This window comes from Natator depressus, chromosome 9, assembly GCF_965152275.1.
Source record: "Natator depressus isolate rNatDep1 chromosome 9, rNatDep2.hap1, whole genome shotgun sequence".
Lineage (NCBI taxonomy): Eukaryota > Metazoa > Chordata > Testudines > Cheloniidae > Natator > Natator depressus.
In genome coordinates, this window is record NC_134242.1 from 26,606,785 (window position 1) to 26,623,528 (window position 16,744).

At 41.5% G+C, this 16,744-nt stretch overlaps 1 protein-coding gene across 2 annotated transcripts in view; it reads right to left on the reverse strand.

Annotated features, from left to right (window-relative positions):
- LOC141993406 (arylacetamide deacetylase-like) overlaps positions 1-16,061 on the reverse strand; it is a 34,749-nt gene extending 18,688 nt beyond the window's left edge. The window contains exon 1 of one of the 2 annotated variants that reach the window (XM_074962946.1): positions 15,860-16,061. In XM_074962946.1, the coding sequence (XP_074819047.1) occupies positions 15,860-15,997 (138 nt within the window). In that variant the 5' untranslated portion in view covers positions 15,998-16,061. The remainder of the gene's footprint in view (positions 1-15,859) is intronic. The other variant, XM_074962945.1, reaches the window with a different exon arrangement.
- Between the last annotated feature and the right edge of the window lie 683 nt (positions 16,062-16,744).

The window sequence follows — 16,744 nt, forward strand, 5'->3', positions numbered from 1 at the left end:
TCTTCTGTTACCTTTTTTCCTATTTTGTATACTTTACATTAGTAACAGAGTAAATTAGTAACAGAGTAGATCACATTATTATATTTGTTACAGTTTCACAAGATATAATCCGGAAAGATGACAATTAAGATTTAAAAAACTGTATCAAAAGATTAAAGCTATCTAAGTATTCTTAATAGAGCTCTTCAATTTGAGGACGCTTCATTTCAGTTTGTGGCCTAGGCAACCATAGAAGTACTGCAAGCAGTCTGGACCATGCTGTCAATTTTAAATAGAAATGTGATCTATACCTATTGTGACAGGGTCAGGCCAGATGGCTACAGGAGAGTGATTTTTTTTTTCATTTTCCCATATTTTAATAAAAATACATCTGGAAAAAAAATCCACAAAGCAGAATAGAAATGAGTCCTGGGGGAGAGGAAGGGTGGGCAGCAAGACAAGCCCACACCCAGGCCCAATGCCAGCAGACGAAGGGATCCAGCCTGGGGGCCCAGTGTCAAGGAGCTCCAAGGAGACGCTACTTCTTCTGTTTGGGGGCAGGTCTGTAAATCCCAACCACTACAACATGGTCTCGCTCATAGGGCTCCAGCGTCAGCTGCTCCTGGGGTTTCATGTTCTCCTGCTGCATCTTCTTCACCTCGGAGGCAAAGACTGCCTGAAGCACCACTGTGGAGTCGACGCATTGGCCTTGATGGAGATGACGAAGTGCCCTCTGTTCTTCAGGAAGTTGTGAGTATTTAGGGCTACAATGCACAACTGGTCGGGCTGGGCCAGGTCAGAGAAGATCATGTCCACCATCCCGATCAGCATGCGGTACTTGTGCGGGTGCCACGTGTCCTCGATGACGGGGATGATGTTGGTGCGTTGAGTGATAGAAGGCAGATATATTAGCCCCAGGTTAAGTAGGTCCCTTTTCCCTGGGTAAGGTAACAGGGAAGGTTCCAGAACAATCAGGAACTTTCTGCTAACAATTAAGGCAGACAGGCTGATTAGATTACTTGCAGCCAATCAAGAAGCTGCCAGAATCAATTAAGACAGGCAGGCTAATCAGGGCACCTGGGTTTAAAAAGGAGCTCACTTCAGTTTGTGGTGTGCGTGCGAGGAGCTGGGAGCAAGAAGCTGAGAGTGAGAAGGCGTACTACTGGAAGACTGAGAAGTACAAGCATTATCAGACATCAGGAGGAAGGTCCTGTGGTGAGAATAAAGAAGGTGTTGGGAGGAGACCATGGGGAAGGAGCCCAGGGAGTTGTAGCCGTCACGCAGCTGTTACAGGAGCCACTGTAGACAGCGGCAATCCACAGGGCCCTGGGCTGGAACGCAGAGTAGAGGGCGGGCCCAGGTTCCCCCCATCCCTCCAACTCCCAACTTGATACTGGAGGAGTTGACCTGGACTGTGGGTTCCACCAGAGGGGAAGGTCTCTGGCCTGTTCCCTGATCCAAAAGGTTGATCAGCAGGGACTGCGGGGATTGCTCTTCTTCCTTTTCCCAATGCTGGCCAGTGAAGAGGCTAACTGAGCGCATGGCAGATTTGAGCCACAAAAGTGAATCATAGAATATCAGGGTTGGAAGGGACCTCAGAGGTCATCTAGTCCAACCCCCAGCTCAAAGCAGGACCAATCCCCAACTAAATCATCCCAGGCAGGGCTTTGTCAAGCCTGACCTTAAAAACTTCCAAGGAAGAAGATTCCACCACCTCCCTAGGTAACGCAACCTAGTGTTTCACCACCCTCCTAGTGAAAAAGTTTTTCCTAATATCCAACCTAAACCTCCCCCACTGCAACTTGATACTATTACTCCTCGTTCTGTCATCTGCTACCATTGAGAACAGACTAGAGCCATCCTCTTTGGAACCCCCTTTCAGGTAGTTGAAAGCAACTATCAAATCCCCCCTCATTCTTCTCTTCCTCAGACTAAACAATACCAGTTCCCTCAGCCTCTCCTTATATGTCATGTGTCCAGTCCCCTAATCATTTTTGTTGCCCTCCACTGGACGTTTTACAATTTTTTCACATCCTTCTTGTAGTGTGGGGCCCAAAACTGGACACAGTACTCCAGATGAGGCCTCACCAATGTCGAATAGAGGGGAATGATCACGTCCCTCGATCTGCTGGCAATACCCCTACTTATACATCCCAAAATACCATTAGCCTTCTTGGAAACAAGGGCACACTGTTGACTCATATCCAGCTTCTTGTCCACTGTAACCCCTAGGTCCTTTTCTGCAGAACTGCTGCCTAGCCATTCACTCCCTAGTCTGTAGCGGCGCATGGGATTCTTCTGTCCTAAGTGCAGGACTCTGCCCTTGTTCTTGTTGAACCTCATCAGATTTCTTTTGGCCCAATCCTCTAATTTATCTAGGTCCCTCTGTATCCTATCCCTACCCTCCAGCGTATCTACCTCTCCTCCCAGTTTAGTGTCATCTGCAAACTTGCTGAGGGTGCAATCCACGCCATCCTCCACATCATTAATAAAGATATTGAACAAAACCGGCTCCAGGACCGACCCTTGGGGCACTCCACTTGATACCAGCTGCCAACTAGACATGGAGCCATTGATCACTACCCGTTGAGCCCGACAATCTAGCCAGCTTTCTATCCACCCGTATAGTCCATTCATCCAGCCCATACTTTTTTAACTTGCTGGCAAGAATACTATGGGAGACTGTGTCAAAAGTTTTGCTAAAGTCAAGGAATAACACATCCACTGCTTTCCCCTCATCCACAGAGCCAGTTATCTCGTCATAGAAGGCAATTAGATTAGTCAGGCATGCTTTGCCCTTGGTGAATCCATGCTGACTGTTCCTGATCACTTTCCTCTCCTCTAAGTGCTTCAGAATTGATTCCTTGAGGACCTGCTCCATGATTTTTCCAGGGAATGAGGTGAGGCTGACTGACCCGTAGTTCCCCAGATCCTCCTCCTTCCCTTTTTTAAAGATGAGCACTACATTAGCCTTTTTCCAGGCGTCCGGGACCTCCCCTGATCGCCGTGAGTTTTCAAAGATAATGGCCAATGGCTCTGGAATCACATTCGCCAACTCCTTTAGCACTCTCGGATGCAGAGCATCCGGCCCCATGGACTTGTGCTTCTCCAGCTTTTCTAAATAGTCCCGAACCACTTCTTTCTCCACAGAAGGCTGGTCACCTCCTCCCCATGCTGCGCTGCCCAGTGCAGTAGTCTGGGAGCTGACCTTGTTCATGAAGACAGAGGCAAAAAAAGCATTGAGTACATTAGCTTTTTCCAGTCCTTTGTCACTAGGCTGCCTCCCTCATTCAGTAAGGGGCCCACACTTTCCTTGACTTTCTTCTTGTTGCTAACATACCCGAAGAAACCCTTCTTGTTACTCTTAATATCTCTTGCTAGCTGCAACTCCAAGTGTGATTTGGCCTTCCTGATTTCACTCCTGCATGCCTGAGCAATATTTTTATACTCCTCCCTGGTCATTTGTCCAATCTTCCACTTCTTGTAAGCTTCTTTTTTGTGTTTAAGATCAGCAAGGATTTCACTGTGAAGCCAAGCTGGTCGCCTGCCATATTTACTATTCTTTCTACACATTGGGATGGTTTGTCCCTGTAACCTCAATAAGGATTCTTTAAAATACAGCCAGCTCTCCTGGACTCCTTTCCCCCTCATGTTATTCTCCCAGGGGATACTGCCCATCAGTTCCCTGAGGGAGTCAAAGTCTGCTTTTCTGAAGTCCAGAGTCTGTAGGATTCATACAAGGTTTATGCGGTTGGCAACATTCAGGGCACACCCAGAGTGTTGTGCTGGACTTGTGCACACACAGCTCCTTTCAAGGGCATCAACCTTGGAATCTCGGCAAGATGACATGAACCGTGGGAAGCCTCTCAGGACTGGGCTCAAGGCCCGAGAGCAAGGAATGCGGTAGATAGAAATTGGTAAATAAGAATGTTAAACAAAGCCAGTGTATTCCTTTTATCTGTTGGAGAATGTAATGCACGGGGGGAGAGAGAGAATAAAGGGGGAAGGTGGAAAGCTGACAGGCAGAAGCCTGTTAGCAGAGACCAGCCTGCTTGCTTGCTAAAAGCTGTGTTCTGTCTTGTCATTGAACCGCCACACAGGGTCCATATTCTACTGCTCTCATTTCTTCCTTGTGTCAGGATCCTGAACTCGACCATCTCATGGTCACTGCCTCCTTGGTTCCCATCCACTTTTGCTTCCCCAACTAATTCTTCCCGGTTTGTGAGCAGCAGGTCAGGAAGAGCTCTGCCCCTAGTTGGTTCCTCCAGCACTTGCACCAGGAAATTGTCCCCTACACTTTCCAAAAACTTCCTGGATTGTCTGTGCACAGCTGTATTGCTCTCCCAGCAGATATCAGGGTGATTGAAGTCTCCCATGAGAACCAGGGCCTGCGATCTAGTAACTTCCGTGAGTTGCCGGAAGAAAGCCTCGTCCACCTCATCCCCCTGGTCCGGTGGTCTATAGCAGACTCCCACCACAACATCACCCTTGTTGCTCACACTTCTAAAATTAATCCAGAGACTCTCAGGTTTTTCTGCACTTTCATACCAGAGCTCTGAGCAGTCATACTGCTCTCTTACATACAGTGCAACTCCCCCACCTTTTCTGCACTGCCTGTCCTTCCTGAACAGTTTATATCCATCCATGACAGTACTCCAGTCATGTGAGTTATCCCACCAAGTCTCTGTTATTCCAATCACATCATAATTCCTTGACTGTGCCAGGACTTCCAGTTCTCCCTGCTTGTTTCCCAGGCTTCTTGCATTTGTGTATAAATGCAAACTGAGGGCTGCCGTGAACCGCTGAGGCGACCAAATCCATCAATAAGCGCAGGACCCACCAAGGCAGAGGAGGAACTTTGTCACACTATATAAAAAATATGTAATGATAATATCTAATGGGGTATTTATTTTGCATGAAACAAACTGAGACATTCAAATGGCATGTTAGAGAAGTCAATGTGAGGTGTAAATCTTTGAGCTGAATCACTGAAAGTTTTATAAGCCCTGATCGACTATATGTTTGGTGTGTCATGCAGACTAGAATCATTTCATAGGCAGGACTCCCTCACCTTGCCACTGAAGTTCAGGGACTGTAGTGTTGCAGAAGTGTGTACAGCTGTTTTGTATGATTTCTTTCATTGTTATTTCCTTTTAGGGTTTGACCAAGCACAACACCTAGCACAACGTGTCCTGGTCCATAATTGGGGTCCTAGCACTACAGTAATACAAACAACAACAAATGGGTCAAATGACTTTATATTGGTGCAGGGTGAGCTACTAAACAAGGACAAAACCATCAAGGAGTGTGATGAGACTTTACATAAAGATTCTGTTCAAAGTTCAAAAGTGGGTGATGGAAAGAGGATGGAAATTTGCAAAGATTTGCTAACATGCAAATTTGGCCAAAAGATCACATTGCAAATGGGCCCACAGAAAGTAACTTGTATGAGAGATTTACTGACTGCAGCTAAACGAGCAGGTTTTCAGCATATGGTTCAACATGTCTTACAAAAACTGCTACGACATGAGATTTTTGCACAAAGACACTGGAATTTGCAAGTTGCAAGAAGCCATAAAGGAGACACCCTGTTTTCTCACTGGATGTTGAGAAAGGACACCTCAGATTCTGGCTGAACATTTCAAATCTTTATCAGAACCATGGGTCAGTTTCTGATTAGTCCACATCAGCTTTGCCAAAAAGAGGACCCAGCAGAAAAATGTACAAAATTCTGTATTGTTCAATACATCGTGCCCTGAAGCCCAAACATCTGGATGAGAGAGATTGAATAGATCTGTTATTGCCTGGCCAGTAAGAGTGACCTTTCTGTTAACAACTAGTCTTGTTATTGTCTAGAAATTATGCTATATCAAAAGTAACTGAGCACTGAAGCTGGGGAAACTCATTACACTAATTAAATCTAGTACTATTTAGCAGAGAAAGTTGTGCTTCCCTGCAGCAAGAGTTACTGCAAGAAACCTTGAGTCTTTCTGTGGGATTTTTGAGGCTGATTTTGGTCAACAGAACTAACAGCTTCAAAGAGGGAAGGAGCTTTCAATTGGTTTGCAAGCTAGATATTTATCACAATTTGACTCTTTGGGGTAAGGTGGTATAAGAGCTGGCAGTATGGGACACATTCTAGAGAATTTTGATTCTTTTCTACTTTATTACCTGCATATTTTGTTTTTGTTTAATGTGTGATAGTCGTGCACATGCACAAGTGACAACGCTTGGCTGCGAGTATCTCCTTCGCAAGGTAATTTTGAACTGAATTAACATTCTTTGATAATTAAGTAGCTTGTTTAAAGTTCTAGATTCGACTGTAGAACTGTTTGGTTGAACTGACATGAGCCATGCCATCATTCCATTGGTAGATAAACCTGATAGGAATTAAGAAAGGATCCATAGTTCCATGTTAGTACCAACAAATCACCTGCTCAGACTGGTACTGAAGTCACATGGAAGCTTGCCTTTGTAAGAAGATTATGATAAGGTGCTGAATGAATTAAACTGATTTATTATCACTAAAAGACGTAACATCCCATGTTGAGTTCAGTTTTTGACACTAAACTGTTATCTAACCATTCTTATTTGGCTGTAGGTAATTTCTTGTTTGCTTTAAAAGCTATTTTGTCTAATCAAATAAAAATAATAATGATCCTGCCTGGATCATTATTTAAGCTAAAGATCCAACGAACAATGGGGAACCTAGTAGAGGATACTGGTTAATTAAAATTATTTAACCACTGTGTGTTTTCTCTCACACTCCCTGTACTTCCTATTTCTGTTCCCCAGACTATCCATTTAACACCATATTATTTAACATTTATATTCCAGTCATATCCCAACGTCCCATCAGCACTAGGGCCATATAGTGCTAGGTGCTGTACAAACATATAGTAGAAAATGGTCCCTGTCCCAAAAAACTTGGAATGTAAACAGACAGTAATGGACAAATTCCTGGTCCACCGGACAACCTGCTGTGCCACAACTTAAGTTCATGCCCCCAAGTTTGAAAATCTGCCATAAATTCAAGAAGGCACATTGAGCTTTAGCATCTATAGGATTTTTTCTTTTAAAAAAAGCATCAAGCATTGTCTGCTAAATCCTTTACACTGCATTCACCTTTAAACCCGGTAGGTTTATTTAAATTGGTTCTGCATTAGATGCCTAAGCAACCTCCTGTTTCTGAAAATTTGTTTACTACTTTAATGAATTTACAACCAAACATAATTACTAACTTCCATTTAATTTCTAGAAATAATTATGTAACTCAACATAAGCCCTGAAAGAGGTGTTAAATTACTACAAGCCAGTTTTACTCAAGGTGATTAGGTGCTTTTGAAAATTTAACGAGGCGGGTGAACACCTAACTCTAGGAGTTAGATGCTTTTGAAAATCCCCCTAGGTGCATATATGCATCTTTCGGTGTCTAAAGGCCTTTACAAATCAGGCCCTGCATCTAAATGCACATATAGTGAAACTGTCCAAGGAATGCTAAAACACATTCTGTGGAAAGCATCAAAACGGCTGACAGTGGGAAACCTACAACAAAACCGTGCACAGTGATTTGAAGATATGCCTTACAAAGCCAAAGGCATGTGAATGGGAACATAAAGATATATTTGATTAAGCAGAATGGTAGAACTATGTACACAAAGTTCATTTATTAGTGTTTGAATATTGGTGACACCATAGCAGAATTTTCGGAAGCATTATCAATCCATCGCTAACTCCATGGGAGAAATGTTCAGTCTGAAAATTTAACGCTGACTTCTCTCTGCTGCTCCAAATGTGAAAGAAACATTCTCCTGGCAGGCATGTCATGTTAATGGGAAGAATTTGTATGTCACAATGGGAAAATATCTCCCCCAGCTCTAAACATCAAGCAGCACTTTTAGCTTAAAATGTACCTGCTTCCGTTCTCACCTCTGACACTTGTCCATTTAGTGGAGGTGGTGAGAGGGAAGTGGAGATAAGCATTCACAGACCAATAGATTTGGAATGCCAGAAGGGACCATTATCATCATCTAGTCTGATCTCCTGCACAACGCAGGCCAGAGACCCTTACCCAGTAAGTTCTGCATCAGGCCCATAACTTCTGAGCTATAGCATATCATTTTAGTCAGATAGCCAATAGTGATTTAAAGACTTTGTGATAGTCCCTAGGTAAGTTGTTCCAATAGTTAAGAATTTTTCAAAATACTGCTGTATCACTAGTCTGAATTTCTCTAGCTTCAGCTTCCAACCAGAGACCTCGAGGTGCCGACTTCTGTTGTTGTTTTTTTCAGCTTGTCAAATACTTTATTACAGTAACAATAATGTTGAGCACTTCTATAGCATTTTCCATCAAAGAACTTGGCAGATGAATCACCGCAGCACCAGCTCAGGATAGGCAAGTACCATACTAAACTGAGGAAGGAGTGAGCATGAAAGTCAATCTGGAATGTAGTAATATCCAAGCTCCCCAAAACACAAAACAACTCAAGATCTGAAAATCTGTTTCAGAAACAAAGATCTAAATACTTCATATCCAAACTACCCAAACAATAGGAGGTAACTGAGAATAAGAGAATGTATCTGTGACTGCTGTTGCAAGTGGTTGTGGGTATATGCAGAATAATTTATATTTTCTAACTTGTGTATTTCTACGTAAGTTGAATGTATATTAGGGCTGTCAAGTGATTAAAAAACTAATTGCAGCACTGTTAAACAATAATAGAATACCATTTATTTAAATATTTTTGGCAGTTTTCTACATTTTCAAATATATTGATTTCAATTACTACACAGAATACAAAGTGTGCAGTCTTCACTTTATATTTATTTTTGATTACAAGTGTTTGCCCTGTAAACAACAAAAGAAATAGTATATTTCAATTCACCTAATACAAGTACTGTAGTGCAATCTCTGTATCATGAAAGTTGAATTTACAAATGTAGAATTATGTACAAAAAATAACTGCATTCAAAAATAAAACGTAAAACTTCAGAACCTACAACTCAGTCCTATTTCAGCCAATCACTCAGACAAACAAGTTTGGTTACAATTTGCAGGAGATAATGCTGCCCACTTCTTGCTTACAGTGTCACCTAAAAGTGAGAACAGGCATTCACATGGAACTGTTGTAGTCGGCATTGCAAGATATTTACGTGCCAGATGCGCTAAAGATTCATATGTCCTTTCATGTTTCAACCACCATTTCAGAGGACATGCGTCCAGGCTGATGGTGGGTTCGGCTCGATAATGATCCAAAGCAGAGCGGACCGATACATGTTCATTATCATCTGAGTCAGATGCCACCAGCAGAAGGTTGATTTTCTTTTTTGGTGGTTCAGGTTCTGTAGTTTCTGCATCAAAGTGTTGCTCTTTTAAGAAACCTGAAAGCATTCTCCACACCTCATGCCTCTCAAATTTTGGAAGGCACTTCAGATTCTTAAACCTTGGGTCGAGTGCTGTATCTATCCGTAGAAATCTCACATTGGTACCTCCTCTGTGTTTTGTCAAATCTGCAGTGAAAGTGTTCTTAAAACCAACAATATGCTGGGTTATCATCCGAGACTGCTATAACATGAAATATATGGCAGAATGCGGGTAAAACACAGAGCAGGAGACATACAATTCTCCCCCAAGGAGTTCAGTTACAAATCTAATTAACACATTATTTTTTTAATGAGCATCATCAGCATGGAAGCATGTCCTCTGGAATGGTGGCCAAAGCCTGAAGAGGCATACGAATGTTTAACATATCTGGCACATAAATACCTTGCAATGCTGGCTATAAAAGTGCCATGTGAATGCCTGTCTCACTTTCTGGGGACACTGTAAATAAGAAGCAGGCAGCAGTATCTCCCTTAAATATAAACAAACTTGTTTGTCTTAGCAATTGGCTGAACAAGAAGTAGGACTGAGTGGACTTGTAGGCGCTAAAGTTTTACATTGTTTTGTTTTTGAGTGCAGTTATGTAACAAAAAAAATCTGCATTTGTAAGTTATACTTTCACAATAAAGAGATTGCACTACAGTACTTTTATGAGGTGAACTGAAAAATACTATTTCTTTTGCTTATCATTTTTACAGTGCACATATATGTGTAATAAAAATAATAATATAAAGTGAGCACTGTACACTTTGTATTCTGTGTTGTAATAGAAATCAATATATTTGAAAATGTAGAAAAAAATCCAAAAATATTGAATAAATGTCAACTGGTGTTCTATTGTTTAACAGTGCAATTAATCGTGATTAATTTTTTTAATCGCAGTTAATATTTTGAGTTAATTGTGTGAGTTAACTCTGATTAATCGACAGCCCTAATATATATATATATACACAGAATCTTACCCACCCACCCCTACATTGTATAGTCATACACATTACACAGTTTATATGAATACTCCACCCTTTTACTACTCTCCCTAAAACCAAATACAGTTGGCCAAATTGATCACTGGTGTAACTCTATTAATGTACTAAAAATCTGGCCTATCATATGTTCTTGAGAATTTTTCTTAGGTTCAGGGCTGTGAACTTTCTGTTCCTTGCTGATGTTTTTTTAAATCCCAAGAAGTGTTCAGCCTTTTTACTGAATTTTAATTGTCAATCCACTTCCTCAGGTTTCAAGAGATATCAGTTTAAAATGTCACTTCTATCCCGACTACTATTGTAACACCAGAGATTTCTATAACTGGCAGATAAGAAAAAATTTCCTCCATTTTTGCAGTTTGTTTACTTTGTCCATTTGACTTTCTGTATAGTTACTTTCGCAATTTGCCATGAATAGTAAATTGATTTTCCTCTTTTGGTGTGGGTTTTTCCACACAGCAACAGGGAAGAGAAAAATATTTTTAAAAACAGGGAACTCTGATTATAAAACACCTAAAATTGCCATGTGCACTGCCCAAAAGAGCTTTTAATTGTTCTGGTTCTTTCTCACTGAAAAGACTTCAAGTTCAAGGTGTCCCTTTAAGATGAAATCCACGTAGCTGAATAAGCAGTCAATTTACCAAAAAGACTGATGAGAACTCAGCATAAAGGACATTCTAATGTCCAGCGCGGGGGGGAATCCAGAGTCCTGAAGGCAAGAAAAATGTTTGACAAAGTGTAGGTTACTCAGGCAACAAAGAAACTCCTCTTTATCGAAACATTTTACAACACTTTATACTGCTTACACACATTGACTTAACCCTTGTATACAATTACTTCATTACACAGAGAGAAAACCCTCGCAGAGCCCTGTGTAGCCATACACCACACCCCATCTTTCCAGTGTGTTCCCAGAGATCAGACCCCAGCTCTGCTATGAAGTAACTTAGAACTGGAAGACTATTCTTGGTATTAACATATAAATGAGCAAACTACGGTCCATCATCTTGTAATCAGCACCACACAGTTGGAACCCTGTGACCAAAGAGAGCCCCACTGAAATCAGTGGGACTCTGGACAGACATGTGCCTGCTAGTTTGGATCCACTCACAAGATGGAGGTGTAAACCTCCCCCTTTACTTCAGAATTCTTGTATCCATTGCAGCATCCTTTCCAGACTCAAAAGTAGTGGAGAGTGGAACTCAATGGTATTGGTTTTAAAGCTCAACAGCATGCCATATCAACGTGTCCAGGTAAAAGTGAAGCTGACTATATATTGCATCCACACTCGGGAATAGACTTCAGTGTATCAATGCTAATTTACATCGTCTGAGGATCTGGCCCTTGAAATCTGAAACCAGGGAAATCTTTGCGGGTGGGCTTGGAAAGCACAGGCAACACTCCCCATGATATTTGTAAGGAAGAGAGAAAACACTTAAGTTTGCAGTTTCACAGCTTCATTTGCCCTTTTATCTTGGTATTTGATGCAATTTGTGTTTGTTTTTTTTAAATCAAAACAAGAGATTGGAAGACTCAAAAGACACTCAGCCTTTCAAATTAGATCACCTCTTCACATTCAGACCCATAATTAAGTGACCACAAATCATTCCCATCTGGTCACATGGCAGTTCAGCAGCACATGCTAAGTGATCTTGGTGGGGATTTTTGGTATTAACCCTAAAGGAAAAACAGGAATACATAAAAAAGACTTTTCTATGGATTGCCTCTTTATTCAGAATGACTGGAATACGACATTCTTCCAGTACAAAGCGTCCAATCCTGCTGTTGGTCATCTCTAGAGAACCAAAACACAACAGTGCTAAAGGCTGCTTTTGACACCAAGCATAGAGTATTATTCATCAGAGCAAGTGATTATTCTTGAGTTCATAGTAGACAGGAGACCTAATCTCAAAAACCACCACCACAAGTGGAACTCTTGCTGAGAGTCTGATCAATAAAGCCAAGGATTGAGTACAATAACTTACCATCTGGCTTCTAGTGTTTCCCATCCAGAACAGGTTTAAGACACTTTGGGCCAGTTTCAGATCTAATTTATACTGGTATAAATCCAGAGAAACTATCAGAGTCAAAGGAGTTCCTCCAGCTTTGCACTGCTGTTTGTGAGATCATAATCTGTCATAATAAAACTTGAGTCCATTTTAAAGAGCTCTCCCTTTTATCATTTCCTGGGCTGGGGTATATTGCAGGCTTCTCCTCTTCTGGTTTAACATTAAACCTTTACCAACAACTCCTTCAATTCCCCTCAAAACCACATACACATCTGTATTAGACACATTACTTATGGCCTATCATCACATACTCTACAAGTCTGGGATAGGTTAGAGGTGAATGATGTTACTCAAGAAGTTTTGCCCATCCAATCCAACGAATCTGCAAGCGGATCACGATTTGCTTCAGCTGGGCTGCATATTGCAACATATGTGTAACTATGCACTAACATCTAGAATTATATATATTTCCTTTGTCCCTGCTGAGGTCTCATGAGTTATAAACTTTTAAAACAATCCTGTTTCTCACTCTATTTTTCCTAGCACATCTGACAAAAGTGACTAGACAAGTAATAATTAGGCTATGTATTGTATGTCAGAAATGGTATAGAAATCAATTAGTGTGTGTGAGAAATTGTTTCCACTTGAAAAAGCCATGGTATGTTTTTATGTTACAACATTATAAACATCTCTACATTTTAAGTACTGTTCAAACTAACTGTTTAATCCACAGTGCTCCTGAGAGGCTGATAGGGTGCCTATTGTACAGATGGGGGAACTGAAGCATAGAGAGATTAACCCATGATTTGCCCAAGGCTAGCTAGTGAGTCAGCAGCAGAACCAGGATTAAAACTCAGGCTCTCCAGACTCTCAGAACTCTAGACCATGCTGCTTTTTTCATTTTATTACACAGTATTCATTCACACTCAGGGCCCATGCAGAGTTGCTGAAATCATCCATGTCACATTGTGTAATCATCAACTTTACAAAGAGCTCTGTGCAGAGTTTTAGGGCACACCCATAGAACATTCTACTGGAAAGAATTTCTTTTTAAATATTGAGTGAATACATTACTTATAAAAGCAAAGAGCCAAACATACTTGCAAACACTATTCAAACTTCACCATAAAGCTCAGTTAATGCCCATCTGCCCTGACTTTCACTACCTGACATTCCACTCTTGGGCATCTTGAACTGAGACAATCAAGCATGTCAGTATCTTGCCCTGGAAACAAACTCATACCGTAATGTGTTTCTGCCCACAAACTTTGTTTCACACACTCACACCCTGGACACAACTGTTTCCCTGTGATATTAGTAATCTTACCCAAATTGGTAAGGACCAACTCCCTCAGACACAGAATCACATCCTATGCATCTTACTTCACTTAATAGACAGTACAGTATGTCCAGTCTGTGTTTTAAAGGAGATAATTAGACCCTTAGTCTTAGCTTTTCACAATGGGCCCTGTTAAGTAGCCTCTCACTTCTTTATTTACTTGGACACAAAGAATACTTTCAATAGTATGTCTGGGGACTGGATGTTAGTTTTCCCCGCTCATTCTTAGCCCTCACCAATCAGACCTCAAACTCACCTGGCACATGACAAACAAACGTAGGGTGATCAGACGTCCCAATATTTGGGGCTTTGTCTTATATAGGCAACTATAGCCCATCCCATCCCCTGGGGGGGAAAGTGTCCCAATTTTTCACACTTGCTATCTGGTCACCCCAAACAAAACCCATAATGAAATTATACCGTAGCAACTACTTTAAAATTTGCAGTTTTGCAGCCATCCTAGTCAGTCCCTCCAGCATGGGGGATAACTTGAAATCTGCTCACACTGGATTTTTTACTGCAGGGTGTGAGGGGTGTGTCTCTCTCTAATGGAGGTTTTCAGCCTTGCAAAGTCCAAAGGCAAAGGAGAGTTATCCTGCACACAGACGAGATTTGGAACCGATCCAACAATCTAGTGCAGGATGAATGAGATACAGAGACCAAAACAAAAGCCCATCAAAGAGCAGAGCCCAGTTTATTTATAAATTAACTAAATGATTGTTTTCCCCCTCCTAGATCCCACAACTCACTTCCCAACTAACACCAATAAGAGACCACCCACCACCCCAAAAACCTATTCTCCCATGCCAAAGTGCTCAAAATTGGACAATGATTTGGGGTGAACAAATCCAGACACGCAGGGCTTAGTTTTCAGAGAGAAGCACCCTCAACTCCTAGGGAAGTCAGTGAAAGAGGTGGATGCGCGGCACTTCTGCAAATCATACCCAAGCATCTCAAGCTGGGCACCAAAGAGCTGAGACAAAGAGCCCCCCCCCCCCGAAATAAGAGCACTCCTGAAACTTGAGCCCTGGTGTTTACAGCCTCAGCCGAGCAACCTTTCAGTTTCACCTTTCAAGCTAAGTTCGTAACCTCCCCCGCTCCATGTTTACCATAGACAGAGCAATACCTCCCCCCTCCCCCCCAACAACCACCACCTTCATAGCTAACTCCGACAAAAGTGTATAACAAACGATCAACATTGCTGCAGCCTCTGCTGATTAGCAAATGCAGGCTGCGTTTTAGGCAAGGGGGAGCTTGAGTATATCAGAAGTTTAAGATGTATGTTTCTTAAACCGTTCCACGCACAATACTTCTCCAGGGTTGACTACCCAGAGCTGGAAACTACAGCCTTGTTTATTCATACAGGAAGAAAAAGCCCTGTTAAGTATACGTGGTGTACATGGCAAGAGTTAGTGATGACTGCATAGCATATGACTAAAATGAAGCCCCAAATGTAATATACAGAGACAAACGCATAGGTGTACATATTTAAATGTGCCCTGTATAGCCATTATAGCCACACTACTCTACCAATCATTTCTAGAAGGCTGTACGCAGTTCTGTGCTGCTGAGTCAGCCACCTCTCCCGTTATCACACAAGATTACAATTAGACCTTGCATCAGTACCCAGGGAAAGTGATTAGAAAGTCTAAGAGCTTTATATGTGATTGATTACATTAGCACTTCTATAATTAGCTGGTGTTTATTCATAACCTCACCCCTGCGCGCGTGGACTATCTAAATCCCCAATGATGTACCATATTTAAATGCACCTCTCGCTTTCCTTCCTCCGAAGTCTGACACAATATTTCTAGTTAGGCTCAAGAGGGAAGAAAAAACAAACAGCAATAATTTAGCTATACAGGATTGTAGAGTAAATTGCAAATCAACTACAAGTTTGAACTGCCTCATCTGCATTCAGATTAATATATTTCTGTTATTGTATATACTTACGTTCGTAGATTTCATTTTTCTCTAATAGTTTATTTAGTGTCAGGGTTAAAGTTCCTTGCTTGGTTTCAGGTATTCTTAGATATAATTTTGGATATTACTTAACCAGACACTGATATTATTCTTTGATCTGTATTTTTCTTTTCTCCACATTAATACATTACTTGAACTCAATTTCATACATAAGCACCTGGAGTAAATAAAATTCTAAACTTACCACATGTGCTACACTTCTAAAGCCAGCATCTATGAGCATCAGTTTCCAGCGTTCCTCAATAGTCTCTGGAACGGGTATGTAAACATAATATGCTACCAGAACAGACGCCAAAAGAAGGCACAGGGATTTAGTTCCCATGTTCTACTATCCACTTCTTTCAAGACTGATCAGAGTAAACGTTCTCACTGAGTCTTAACAGTTGCAAATCAGCACACACTGATAGGGCAAAGTTAATCTGTCGTTATTTTTGGATCACGCCCAGGAGGTGAATTCTCATCCGATCTCCCTGAACAGAGGTCGTTCTGCTACACAGAGGGGAAACGTGTGTTTAAGCGGAAAGCATTCAGCTCCAATATTTAAATGTAAGGATTAAACATCAAAGTAAATACATGGATATCACGCAGGGGCTTTTCTAACAAGAACCACAGCTCTGAAAGAATGGAGAGGAAAATGCAGTTACAAAAATAAGTACGGAGTGCAGCATATGAATTAAGAGCGGCAGCAAAAAAGCCCCTGGAAGGTCCACCTGTCTGATAAGTTTGTTCTTCATCACTATGCAGGGAGCTTGAAATAAATGCAAACACTTGTCCCACTTGTAGAGATATAGAATTTACTGGTTTCAGAGTGGTAGCGGTGTTAGTCTGTATCAGCAGAAAGAACAAGGAGTACTTGTGGCACCTTAGAGACTAACAAATTTATGTGAGCATAAGCTTTCGTGGGCTAAAACCCACTTCATCAGATTCATGCAGTGGAAAATACAGTAGGAAGATATATATACACAGAGAAAATGAAAAAATGGGGGTTGCCATAGCAACTCTCAACAAGACCAATCTATTAAGGTGGGCTATTATCAGCAGGAGGGGGAAAAAAACTTTTGTAGTGATC